Below are 14,490 nucleotides of genomic sequence, written 5' to 3'. Positions count from 1 at the left end.
GATAGAAAGATAAAATTTAAAAACAATCCAGTTTGTCCCTGTAGATTTCATAAGTCTGGTTTATTTCAACTTTTTAATTCAAAATTCAATCTAAAGTTATGTTTCTTATATTTCAGAATATCACCAAAGAGAATGGCCTAAAATAAAGAAAAATAAATAGAAACAAAAAATAGAGCTGTAGAGACAGTACAGTGCTTTGTAGTTACCCTCCCTGTTTGAACTCCCATGCACCCTCTGAAATAAGCCTAGAACACTGCCAAGTGTGGCCCCAAAACAGAACAAAGAAAACAAACCATAAAAGCAAAACAAAGTTATCTCTAGATGGAAATTCAGAAATAGTCTAAGAAAACTATTCCTTTATAATTTTAGCTCCACCTAGTGGTTGATAATTAAATACTGTTAATAAGTGTCTTCAGTAACAGTATAAACAAATGTTTACTTGTTCTGTAAAATCTAGAACACTGTAGGCCTAGAACTGATAATTGAGTATATGGCTCTGAGTTTGATCCAGGTACCACCAAAAAAACCCTTACATCCATTGGAGCAGGTGTAGTATCATTATCATAACCATTAATAACATTTCGGAAAGTTTAAGTATTCGGATTCTGAGAATTTATCCTAAGGAAAATTTATTCAAGGTACAGGGAATAGCACAGAAGCCAACTAATGTCAGCTAACAAAAAAAGGTTTAACTTGCAACAACAGCTTAGTAAAACCTCAAGACCAGGACTTAATGTCCTGTGATGAGACGCAATAATTTTCACAAATTTTCTTTTTTTAATTTTAACAAATTTTCTTCTATAGAAATAATTTTGTGATCATCCTGTTAAACATTTAATGGTAAGAAGCAATATAAAATAAATTATCATTGATATGCTACGGGAGCAGTCTTGAGGGGCAGTTTAGAAAATGGAGACAATGGTGGAAGGAAGATGACAGTGATGGTAGGATTATTGTTGGAATTTTTAATGCCTGTAACAAAGCATCATGAACAACTTGGTCAACCACAGTACTTAAGTAGGTGGAAAAAAAATTAAGTACAGGGAATATTCATGATATGATGACATATTTACCAATAGTTAAAAATGCTGTCATCTAAAGTAGAGATAAAATTAAGTAATTATGACCCATCACTGAATAAAATAGCTTATCCCACTTAAATGATGGTTACAACTAAAGAATGGGAAATTTTGTGTTTAGTTTTTCATCTTTAAGAAAATAAAAAGGGGGGCTGGAGTGATAGCACAGTGGGTAGGGCATTTTCCTTGCACGCAACTGACCTGGGTTTGATCCCCAGCATCCCATAGGTCCCCCGAGCTCCGCCAGGAGTGATTCCTGAGTGCATGAGCCAGGAGTAACCCCTGTGCATCGCCGGGTGTGACCCAAAAAGAAAAAAAATAATAATAAAAATAAAAGAAAAAGGGAGGGACTGGAGAGAATACAGTGAGTATGGCACGGCAGGAGTAAGCCGTAAGTACTGCTACACATTCCACCACCTCCCTCCTCCCTGCAAAAAAAAAAAAAAAAGGAAAGGAAAATATATTGAAAATATACAGAAATTGAGCATATACTTTGCATGGAGGAGGTCTGGGTTCAATCCCCAGAACTGCAAGGTTCATTGAGCATTACCAGGAGTGATTCCCTAAGCATAGAACCAGGAGTAGTCCCTGAGCATGGCCTGGCCACAAACCAAGACAGTAGGACAGATAGTACAGAGGGTAAGGCATTTATTTGCCGTGTATGCAATCAACCATTTGAATCCTCAGCACCACAGACAGTCTCCTGAGCATCGAGCCAGAAGTAAACCCTGAGCACTGTTTGTTGTGGCCCCAAAACAAATGCCCCATCAAAAGAACAATAGCTGAAAACTTCCCAAACTTAAGGAAAGAACTAGCCATCCAGGTAGCTGAGCTGGAGTACAAGGAGATAGGGCACCCTTTGGAAACAGCTGCTTGGGCCTTAACTCTGGTTTGTGCCTATAATCCCCTGGAGCACCACTAGGGGTCACTTCTGAATAGAGAACCAGAATAACCCCTGAGCGTTGCCACCATACACCCCCACATACCCCAAAATAAAAGTTCAGGAAACTGAGCTTAACAAAATTCTGCATGTCTGAGAAAGCTTGATTTTAATTCCTGGCACTGGGAAAAATCCCAGTAAGCCAATAAATGCCAAAATTGTATAAATGTTCCTAGATACTTTATTATTGAATTATCCCAAGTCAAAACTATCAAAAATCAGATCGTCAGGTAGGATATCCTTATCTGTTCCTCTATGCAGATAGAACGTGATGATTGGAGTTGTAGGATTCGTGATTAATGTCTCTGCGTGATTAGAGCTTGAAACATCCTAATTGCTCCTGATTTTTTTTTTATAATTACCAAGAAACATAAGACTGCTGTGGAAATACAATAAATAACATTCAAAAATACCCTGATTAGGGGGCTGGAGCAATAGCACAGCGGGTAGGGCGTTTGCCTTGCATCCCATATGGTCCCCTGAGCTACCACCAGGAGTAATTCCTGAGTGCCGAGCCATGAGTAACCCCTGTGCATTACCAGGTGTGACCCCAAAAAGCCAAAAAGAAAAAAACCTGATTAGACTATATCGGGACGTGTAAGCATGGAGTAGAATGGTGGAATGATAGCCATTATCCTGGAAAGAGAAAACCTTCCAGCCAACAGTGATCTACCTTAAAAGATTAATTATGATTCTATCTCACAGTGGTTCGATAAAAGTTTAAAAAATAAAATTAAACTGAGAAACTTAAAAAAGAAATTAATTATGAGGGGGCCGGAGTGATAGTACAGCGGGTAGGGCATTTGCCTTGCATGCGACAGACCTGGATTCGATCCCTAGCATCTCAAATGGTTTCCCAGGCACTGCCAGGAGTAATTCCTGAGTGCAGAGCCAGGACTAACCACTGAACATCGCCAGGTGTGACTCAAAAACAAAGAAAAAATTAGTTGTGATGAAATAAAGTTTTTTTCAGATATATCAAAACTAACGGAACTTAGAACCACCAACCTTACACTATATAATTATTGAAAAGAGTTCTTTTAAAGGAAAGAATAAAAGGAAAAAGTAAAAGGACAAAGTTTTGAGAATGATGATAAATACTAATACAGTATCAGAAACAAATTAGAACAAAACAAATGGTCAGAACTAAAGCACAGCAGGTAGGGCACTTTTCTTGCATGTGATTAACTCAGGTTCGATCCGAAACACTACTTATGATCCCCTTATCATGCAGGTATGCCTTGAATACTCCCCTATCTGCCACTCTTCCCCCGCCCCAAAAAAATGGTGAGTCAGTACCAGCACAAAAAAGACTATCTTAAAGAATCCCCCCTCCCCCCCCCCCCCCCCCCACCGTTTTGGGACTGGAGCGATAGCACAGTAGTAGGGCGTTTACCTTGCACATGGCCTGCCTGGCCGACCTGGGTTCGATTTATCCACCCCTCTCGGAGAGCCCTGCAAGCTACGAAAGTATCTCACTCCCAAGGCAAAGCCTGGCAAGCTGCCTGTGATGTATTCAATATGCGAAACACAGTAACAAGCCTCACAATGGAGATGTTACTGGCCCGCTTTAGCAAACAAGGAGAGGACAGTGCTACAGTGCTTCTTTTTAGGTCACACCCAGCGATGCACAGGGGTTACTCCTGGCTCTGCACTCAGGAATCACTCCTGGTGGTGCTCAGGGGACCATATGGGATGCTGGGAATCGAACCCGGGTCAGCCTCATGTAAGGCAAACACCCTACCCACTGTGCTATCTCTCCAGCCCTTTAAAGAATCTTTATGGCAACATAAAACTCTAAAGCAGATGCCTAGGAGAAAAATTTAATAAAGTAAATCACCATCCCCTTATTATGCAGTTATGCCTTGAATAGTTCCCCAGACAAAAACAACCAGACAACAAAGAATAAAAAGATTGGAATGTATGGATAACCACCCTGAATGTGATCAACCTGAACATGAATAATCTAAACTCACCACTCAATCAGAGTAGCTCTGTGTATAAAGAAGCAGAGCCTGGGGACATAGATAATTCAAAGAGCTAGAGCGCATCTTCCTTTGCTTGTGAGAGACCCAAGTTTTTGGTTTTGGTTTTGTTTGATTTTAGATTTTGAACCACACCCAATGGTATAGAGGACTTACTCTTGACTCTGTTCCCAGAGATCATTTCTGATGGTCATCAGGGAACCATACCAGGGATTGAACGGGGTTCAGCTGTGTACGGGACCTCTGTACTATCTCTCTCAGCCCCAGGTTTGATCTGTGACACTTCATGGTTCCATGAGCACTACCAGGTGTGACTCCTGAGCACTTCTCAAATCTGAGGATTGCTGAATAGCCAAAATCACCCCTACAGCCCCCCCCAAAAAAGGATCTCTAATTTTTTTTATCTCTAAATATATGTTTTTCTCATTATCCACATGAGAAATTCATAAAAGTCTTAAGCGTAAGTCTAGAGTAAGATTTTTCTTTTTTTGCTTTGCCAGAAATCAAACCCAGGTCCTCCACAAGCAAGACAAGTACTCTTCTGCTGAGTTACATCCCCAGCCCTAGAATGAAAATTTTCAAGCCAGTAAACCAAAGAGTAAAATATAAACTGCTATCCTCATATCTGATAAACAATAGCTTCATATTAAAAAACTCAAAGGAACTGGGTTGATAGTCTAAAGGTCTGGAGCACATGCCTTGCATAAACAAGGCTCTGAGTTCAATTCCTGGCACTGCATCTTGGGCCTAAGAAGCATCATGTCACTGGGCCTGGGCACTCATTTATTTAGCCAAGTCAACCGAGTATATCCAGAGTGATCTCTCAGCTCCCAGAGCATTGCTATGAATGCCCAACCTTCTAAAAAGGTTAATAGGATACAGAATTGTGTAATAAACAAAGGGACAATCCACCAAGAAAATACTGCTGTTTATATTTGTGCATCCAACATAGGTACATCTAAATATATAACACACTTATTAACAGACCTAAAACTGTGATGGTGGTGGATGTCAACACATCACTTAACCAGCTCTGCTATTTGTGTTTATTAAACCAAATTCAAGTGTGAGCCACCAGTGGATAAGTTATTTGGACAGAAATTTAACAAGGAAACAGTATCTTCAAGTAAAGTAATTGAAAAGAGGAATTTAATTGACATAAACAGTTTTTCCAAAATAAGTGAATATTGGGGCTGGAGAGATAGTACAGTGAATAAAGTGGGTAAAATGCTTGCCTTACACACAGCCCACCATTGTCCGTCTCCAGCACCCCATATTTCCACCCAAGCACCTTCAGAAGTGATCCCTGAGTGCAGAACCAGGAGTAAGCTCAAGAGGTCTGCTGTGTGTGGTCCAAAATCAAACAAATAGTGAGTACATAAAATATCCTCAAGGATAGATTATATGTTGGGACACAAAACAAAACTGTAACTGAAGGTTGAAATTACCAAATATCTTTTCTAATCACAGTGGTATGAAGCTAGAAACAACCACAAAAATAAACTAGTGGGCTGGAGCCATAGCACAGTGGGTCGGGCGTTTGCCTTGCACGCGGCCAACCCGGGTTCGATTCCCAGCATCCCATATTTTCCCCTGAGCACCGCCAGGAGTAATTCCTGAGTGCAGAGCCAGGAGTAACCCCTGTGCATCACCAGGTGTAACCAAAAAAGCAAAAATAAATAAACTGGAGTCCAGGAGATACTTAAGGTAGTAGAAGCACATAACTAACAATGAAAGGCTCTGAGTTTAATCCCCAGCATCACATGACCCTCTTTGAACCACTGGACCCAAGCACCACACTGACAGACCAAGTATCACTAGGCCTAGCCCATATATATTTAAAAATGATATGATGGGGTAGGGTGATAGGTCTTTGGACTATAGTGCATGCTTTGCATGCAGGAGGCCAGACATCTATCTCTAGCACTCTTGTGGTTCCCTGAGGACTACCAGGAACAGCTCCAAGCACTGAGTCGGGAGTATTCTCTCAGCAGTACCAGATGTGACCCATGTCTCAAAATTAAGAAACTAATATAAATTAAAGCTAGAAATAGTTCAAACATATGAAGACTAGACAAAATACTTCTGAACAATTCTTGGGTAAATAAATCAGAAAGGGGACTGGAGAGATGCTGCAGTAGGGTGGTACGCTTTTCTTGCACTCTGTCAACCTAAGTTCGATTCCCAGCACCCCATGTGGTCCCCCCAAGCTCCAAACTCAAGGGTGATCCTTGAGTGTGCAAAGCCAGTACATAAGCCAGGAGTAAGCTTCTGAGGACCACCAGGTATGACCAAAAAAACAAACAAAAAAAAAAGAAAAAGAAAAGTATCCGGAGATCAATGAAAATAAAGAGACAGGCTTGTCATTTTCTGTGAAATGCAGCAGAAATTATATTTAGGGGAAGTCTAGGAGTAATACAGTGGGAAAAGTTCCTACTGAGGTATATAAACCTTTTTTTGGGGGGGGGGATCACAGCCGGCAGTTTTGGATTACTCCTGGCTGTGTACTCAGAAATTATTCCTGGCAGTGCTTGGGGGACCATATGGATTGCTGGGAATCGAACCTGGGTCAACCACGCGCAAGGCAAATGCCCTACCTGCTGTGCTATTGCTCCAGCCCTGAGGTATATAAGTCCTACCAGCCTGAAGTATATAAAGCCACAAGTTCATTTTTCAGCACTGCCCCACATACGTGATTACAGCTGCTCTGCTCTTTGGGATCTCTGGCACATACTATAAACAAATGTATGAGTATCACAAGCAAGTGTGTAACCCCTGGAGTTATGAAAAAGATAAATTTAAAAATCAGGGCAGCGGGGGCCAAAGCGATAGTATAGCAGGTAGAGCTTCCCTTCCACATGACCGACCCGGATTCAATCCCTGCATCCCATATGGTCCCCCCAGTACTGCCAGGAGTAATTCCTGAGTGCAGAGCCAGGAGTAACCCCTGAGCATTGCTGGGTGTGACCCAAACAAAGCAAATAAAATAAAAATCAGGGCAGTGGCAGCCACTTGCTTCCACACAAAATCACCACCATACCCCTTGCCTGACTCCACCGTCTCAGGGCGGACCTCACCGAGACATAATCTCCTGTAAGTTCTGGTATGTGGGTTTTGTGACTAAAATCTCCAGGCTTGGGGCCGGAGTGATAGCACAGCAGATAGGGTGTTTACCTTGCACACAGCTGACCCTGGTTCGATACCCAGCATCCCATATGGTCCCCCAAGCACTGCCAGGAGTAATTCCTGAGTGCAGAGCCAGGAGTGACTGCTGAGCATTGCTGGGTGTGACCCAAAAAGGCAAATAAATAATAAAATAAAATCTCCAGACTTTCTCGAAGTTGGGATGGGCTACCTCCCCCCCCCCCACCTCCTGTACTTCCAGAAGCCACATCCGCATCCCAAAGCAGCCACCCAGTTGAAAAACCACTCCAGCTTTACCGCCTTGTTAAAAATTCAGAATACCATGAACAAACGTGATGATCTCTTAGTACCTGTATTGCAAACCATAATGTATGAAAGGAAAAGGAGAGAGAGCAAGAAGGAAAGTGCCTCCCATAGAGAGAGGCTGGAGGTGGAGCATGGGGTGTTGGGGGATGGCGAGAGGGAAAGAGGGGACATTGGTGGTGGGAAATGTACACTGGTGGAGGCATGGGTGCTGGGTCATTGTATGACTGAAACCTAATTATGAACATTTTTGTGATGGTCTATCTCACAGATATTCAATTAAAAATAAATAAAAATCAGGGCAGGGGACCAGAACGATAGTACAGCAAGTAGGGTACTTGCCTTGCACACAGCTGACCACTGGCATCCCAGATGGTCCCCTGGGAACCATTAGGAATAATTCCTAAATTCAGAGCCAGGAGTAATCCCTGAGCATCACCAGATGCAGCCCCACTACCACTACCATCCAAAAAAAAGCTAGGACAGAGAGATCAAAGAATTGAGTCCAGGGATAGAGCAGTAATACAGCAGGTGGGGCATCTGTCTTGCGCATGGCCAAGCCACTTTCAGTCCTGGGTGTCCCGTATGGTCCCCTGAGTATTGCCAGGAATGGTTCCTGAGTACAGAGCCAGAAGCAAGCCCGAGCATTGTCAGGTTTGTCCCCACCCCCACCCCCAAAAAAGAATTGAAAATATTGCATACAGGGTTTGATCCCCAACATTCAGCACTATCAGAAACAACACCCAAGCACAACTGGGTGTGGCCAAAAAAATTAATTGAAGGGTCTTGGAAAGATAGTAGGAAAATAAGGCACTTGCCTTGCATGCAACTGACAATTGCATGGAGTAATTCCTGAGTGCAGAAATCCCTGTGCATCGCCAGGTGTGACCCCAAAAAAGAAAAAAAAATTAGGGCAGAAATAAGTGAAACAGAAATGTGAAACATTAGTCAAGGGGTGGAAAGATAATAGGGAGTCACCATGTGCTTGCCTTGCACATGGCCAACCTGATTCAGTCCCTGGTACCACTTATGGTCCCCTGAACCTGCCAGAAATGATTCCTGAGTGCAGAGCAGGAGTAAGCCCTGAGCACCACTGGGCGTAGCCCAAAAACAAATATTTCAGGCTCGTGTCATCCCGAATTCAATTTCTACCACTACATATCGTCCCCAAGCCCAGCCAGGAGTGACTCATGAATATAGGGCTGGGAGTAAACCTAGAGCACTGCTGGGTATAAATGAAAAGTTAACTTGTGGTCATAGATGGAAGTAATTAATATATTTTTAATATCTTATCACCTAGGGGCCAGAGAGATAATACAAGGTCTTATCACTTGCAACATATTATGGTCCCCTGAGCATCGCTGAGGTTTACTCCTGAGCACTGCTAGGTGTGTGCCTCTCCACAAATGTCCTATTACCTAAAGAAATAATACAAATTCAGAGAAAATTTTTATGAAAATCCTAATGACTTTTCCCAAGAAAATAGAAAAGGCAGTTCTAGAATTTTATGAAAGCAATAATCTGGCAAGAAAGGGAGAAAGTGGAGGCATCATACTCCCTGGCTTTTAAATTAAACTACAGGGCTTGAGTGATAGCACAGCGGTAGGGCATTTACCTTGCGCACAGCCAGCCCGGCCAAGCCGGGTTCAATTCCTCCATCCCTCTCGGAGAGCCTGGCAAGCTACCAAGAGTATCTCACCCACACGGCAAAGCCTGGCAAGCTACCCGTGATGTATTCAATATGCCAAACACAGTAACAACAAGTCTCAAAATGGAGACATTACTGGGCCCGCTCGAGCAAATCGATGAACAACGGGGAGGACAGTGCTAAAAGATAATGTAGGTGAAACTAGAAACTAACCAAAAAAAAAAGTAAACTACAAAGTAGTAGTAGTCATATATTATGATAATGGAACAAACTGATATAAAGACCAGTGAACTAGAACAGACAGCCCAGAAAATGAATCCGCACATATTTACTGAGTGCAACATTTAAGGGCTGGAGCAGTAGTGCAGCGGGTAGGGTCTTGAATCTTGCAACCCAGATTCAATCCCCGGCATTCTGTATGGTCCCCCATGCACTGCCAGGAGTAATTCCGGAGCACAGAGCCAGAACTGACTCCTAAGCACTACTGGGTGTAGCCAAAAAAAATTTAATGCAACAAACCTAAACTGTATATAGAAAAAGGAAAATAGCTTCAGCAAGGGCCAGAAAGATAGTACACTTGCCTTGCACATGCCTGACCCAGGTTCTATCCCCAGGACCCTATATGGTCTCCTGAGCCTACCAGGATTAATCCTTGAGCACAGCCATGTGACGTGGCCCAGAATAAAAGGGGAAAAAATGCATAACTTCAGGGCAGAGCCATAGTACAGCAGGGTAGAGCTTTTCCCTTGCAAGCGGCCAACCCGGGTTCGAGCCCTGTCATCCCATATGGTCCCCCGAGCACCACCAGAAGTGATCCTTGAGTGCAGAGCCAAGAGTCAGCCCTGAGCATCTCCAGATGTGACCCCCCAAAAAAGCACATACACACAAAAAATGTATAACTTCTTTAAAATCTGTAATCACATTAAATGCCTGAATCTTATTAATAGTTTTTTTAATAGATAAGTTACAGATAAATAAATTAACAACCTTTTTCCTAATCCCTAACAGATTGAAGAAGAAATGTTGGCTTTGCAGAATGAACGCACAGAACGAATACGAAGCCTGTTGGAGCGTCAAGCCAGAGAAATTGAAGCTTTTGACTCTGAAAGCATGAGATTAGGTTTTAGTAACATGGTTCTTTCTAATCTCTCCCCTGAGGCATTCAGTCACAGCTACCCGGGAGCTTCTGGTTGGTCTCACAATCCTACAGGAGGTCCAGCACCTCACTGGGGTCATCCCATGGGTGGCCCACCACAAGCCTGGGGCCATCCAATGCAAGGTGGACCCCAGCCATGGGGTCACCCCTCAGGGCCAATGCAAGGGGTACCCCGAGGTAGCAGTATGGGAGTCCGCAATAGCCCTCAGGCTTTGAGGCGGACAGCTTCTGGGGGACGGACGGAGCAGGGCATGAGCAGAAGCACGAGTGTCACTTCACAAATATCCAATGGGTCACATATGTCTTATACATAATTGAGAGTGGCAATTCCGCTGGAGCTGTCTGCCAAAAGAAACTGCCTACAGACATCGTCACAGCAGCCTCCTCACTTGGGTACTACAGTGTGGAAGCTAAGTGCATATGGTATATTTTATTCATTTTGTAAAGCATTCTGTTTTGTGTTTACTTACTAATTGGGATGTCAGAGTATTTGGCTGCCGGGTTTTGTTTTGTTTTTAACTTTTGGTGAAATTTTGAAAAGGAGAATTGATATATATGTGTGTGTTTGTGCGTGTATATAGAGATACACACATACATATGTCATGCATGTGGTAAAAAAGAAACTGGCTAAATAAGGGGGTATTTTCTGAATACTGCAAAAATACAGATAAAACAAAGTGGCTTAACTCATCACTTTTGGGCAACTATATCCTCAGAAGTTTGTGAAAAGACCTAAAGCTTTTCTCCATATCCAATATTCTGCCACTCATAGCAGGCAGCATATACTGAAACAAGTTACTATGGAAACACACTTATATCCCCTCACCAATGTATTTTCTCTATTAAATTGTTCTGACTTCTCAGCCTCATTTGAAGTAAAGAAAATGAATATCCATGAACACTAAGGGTTGCATTGACTTTTTCAGAGAGTAGAAAACAACATGGTTCTTTTTCTGAATGCTCCGTAGGTTTGTCAGTGTTTTTGTTTTGTTTCGTTGTCCATTCAATTGTGCCTTCTTTGTGGCATGGTGAGATAGAGTTGCTTGAAGAGATCACAAGTTGTATGGGAATGTTATCAACAAACCTGTGAGCCTTTAAAGGGGAAGGCCGAAAGAGTGAAAGAGGCCCCTTGAAAGTTTATCTGGTGGGTACACTAAGCAGAGTGAGGAGATGAAGCCTGTATCCTGACATGTTGTTGCTTATACTGTGATCGCTCAACCTAGCTAAGCTCTGGAATTTCCAAGACCCCAGACAGTACTTTTACTTTGTTTGTGCAAAAACAAAGACATAAAGCCAATACAAATCAAATGCCCTAGGCATTTGAATAATGCCATATTTGCAAACTGCCATCTATTGGAATTCTCATCACACTACATAATTTGATTATCCCCTTTGGCTTATGGGATTTCCTGTTTACAAATAGAATAGCCAATTATTTAAATGTTTAGTTGCCATAGTGAACCAGGAGTCACTGAGCCAATGACTTTACCAGCTGCTGACTAATCTTCATCACCACTGTAGAATTTGCTGCATGTGCAGGTCCTCCTTTATTTTAATTGCTGTTTTTGTTGCTGCAATACTTTGCAAACTTCTAGTTCTCTGAGACTTAATGATCATTGGCATCATGTTAACATCATGCAATAGGAAACACCACTTCCAGAAGTCTCTAGCCTCAGTGCTAAAGTACTACTGAAAAGAAACTAGCAAGTTTGATAGATTTTTTTAAGAAATAATAATAAATTATAGTGGTCAGGGAATATCTTGACAAAAGCTTGACAAAGTTAACTTTTTTTTTTCCAGAGAGGGATGTATTTTGCCTTTGTTTTGCAATGAAGGATCAACTCTGCTAAAGTCAGGTGTTATTTGGTATTCTACTGCCATTGTGGTAATTGAGTGGGAAGTGGGGAGGGAGGTATATGTATATGACTTGAAGAAAAAAACATATCCTTTCTTGTGACAGATCAGAAATTCTTATAAATTACTGACCTGCTCCTCCCCAGTTGTCTTGAAGAACTCTTGCTGCTAACTCTCCATCCTGCTTATTATATAGTCAGAAGGCTTCAAGGTAGAATTCTTAAAGTGCCTCCAATGATGCCTCTTCACCTAGACCAGACTAATGACCAAACTGTAAACTATCACTCTTGAAATCTTGGTTTTTCTCAACCAAATTTAAGTCTTTGCCAAGTTGTCATTCCAATCTCTGTGATTTTCTCTCTTAGATTGGATTTTATGGCATTCAGTTGAAGGTAACTAGAAGAAAATTTACGTAAGTTTTATTTATTCCAAGGTCAGTAGAATTCCCTCATAGTTCTAGACAGTATTTCATGTAACATGGATATATGTAATGATTGAAAGGGGCTTTAAACAGTTTCAGATTTTTTTTATTTTGCATTTAAATAAAAGGTAAAAGGCCCTCCCGTTGATCGTCGATTTGCTCGAGCGGGCCCAGTAACGTCTCCATTGGAGACTTTGTTGTTACTGTGTCTGGCATATCGAATACTCTCGGTAGCTTGCCGGGCTCTCCGAGAGGGGCAGAGGAATCGAACTCGGGTCGGCCATGTTGGCCGCGTGTAAGGCGAATGCCCTACCCGCTATGCTATCGCTCCAGCGGTAGGGCGTTTGCCTTGCACGCAGCCAACATGGCCGACCCGAGTTGCATTTAAATACTTTACAATATTTTAAAATAAATTGAATGTCCCTATTTGATGAAGGTAATAGGAAAGAACTTTAGAAGGTGTTAATAAGGTGTTTTAAAATATGAAATTCAATAATTTTTAAAAATTCTTTTTAAGGGCCAGAGTGATTGGGTAGGGTGTTTACCTTGTGTGCAGCTGACTCAGGCTCAATCCCCAGTACTCCATTTGGTTCCCCAAGTGCACCAGGAGTGATACCTAGCACAGACAGAGCCAGGTATAAGCCCTGAGCACCACCGGGTGTGGCCCAAAACCACCACCCTCCAAAAAATATTTTTTGTGTGTGTTAGAGTGGCTTGCTAGATCTGGCCCCTTTGTACTAGAAGGGGTAGAAATAAGAAACTTGCAGGGAGCTTTGCATTCAGAAGTTTAATATTTTTTAAATATCACCAATTATACATATTAGAATCCATTTACAAATTCAGTTACCAAGTTCTTTCAGATTAAATGTATTGTAAACATGTAATTGAATACTGATTCCACTGTCTCTTCAGTAGGGCTTTGTATCTGACTCAACTGTGGCTATCCTTTTTACTTAGGTCACGAATATATCTGGATTATTTCACTAATTTTAATTAAAACATATACAGTTGCAAATGATTCAAATTAGTTGCTTTGTGTGTGTTTGTACAATTTAACTTCTGACCGATCTCATTCATGATGGGAGTCATCAAAGAGTAAAGCTTGTAGCAGGAGTTGTGGCAGGGTTTGAGAGATCCTTAAAGAAGCAGGCACTTTCTGAATTTGTACAGATGTCACCATTTTATCAAATTAATACTACCTCCTTCCATATATATATATATTTAAAAAATGAGAAACTTGCCCAGCATATCAGGAAGGCCTAAATGCTATATCTAGTGACCAGAGCTTGTCAGTAAGTTTTTTGTGTTCACTGTTTCTCCCCCTTTTCAGTTAGCTTTTGAAAAATTAAAAGCCTCCTACCTTGAAATATGTTATTCCTAATTGGATTCCCTTTGTTTTTCTTGCAGATAATTTTGCCCTTACTAATGTCAGCTCTAACTCCAGATTAGAGTATTTGCAATATTTTAATTACATAGTTATTAGCTGAAAAAACATGTTTATATTATTTTATTCAGAGCTGCCATTTCTTTTTAGTCACTTGTGTGCCTAGAGATGAATAGTAATGTATTTGAAGACACACCTAATACACAACACAATATGTTGGGTTCTCTAGGCCAAGGATTTATTGGTATATTGAACTTTTTAGCAAACTTGTTGTAATTTTCAGCTACCTAGATGTCAGCACATACACCATTCAGTACACTAAAGAAAATGTCCTTGACGCTCCCTCCCACCTATTTTTCTCAGCCCCTTTTAAAATTGAAAACTCTTTAAGTGTCTTTTTCAGACCGTATGGCAGAATTTGGTAACTTTCTACTTCTTTAAGTACTAAATATCTGGCATTTTAAACTTTTATAGAATACATTGTGTTGGACACTGGAATAATACTGTTTATTTTCACCTGTGAAAAATGACTTACTGTACTTGAAACACCTCCTTTGCATTTCTCCATTTGTGCCA

The 14,490-nt window shown here is 41.5% G+C and overlaps 1 protein-coding gene and 1 pseudogene across 1 annotated transcript in view; both read left to right on the top strand.

Moving 5' to 3' along the window:
- The window catches only part of TAOK1 (TAO kinase 1), a 134,835-nt gene extending 122,163 nt beyond the window's left edge, over positions 1-12,672 (top strand). The window contains exon 20 of the mRNA XM_056127993.1: positions 10,108-12,672. Coding sequence (XP_055983968.1) covers positions 10,108-10,569 — 462 coding nt within the window. The 3' untranslated portion in view covers positions 10,570-12,672. The remainder of the gene's footprint in view (positions 1-10,107) is intronic.
- LOC130036307 (uncharacterized) lies at positions 2,243-2,364 on the top strand (annotated as a pseudogene).
- Positions 12,673-14,490: the final 1,818 nt, after the last annotated feature.

This window comes from Sorex fumeus, unplaced genomic scaffold, assembly GCF_029834395.1.
Source record: "Sorex fumeus unplaced genomic scaffold, SorFum_2.1 ptg000063l, whole genome shotgun sequence".
NCBI classification, from domain to species: Eukaryota; Metazoa; Chordata; class Mammalia; order Eulipotyphla; family Soricidae; genus Sorex; species Sorex fumeus.
This window is presented reverse-complemented; position numbering and strand designations above follow the sequence as displayed.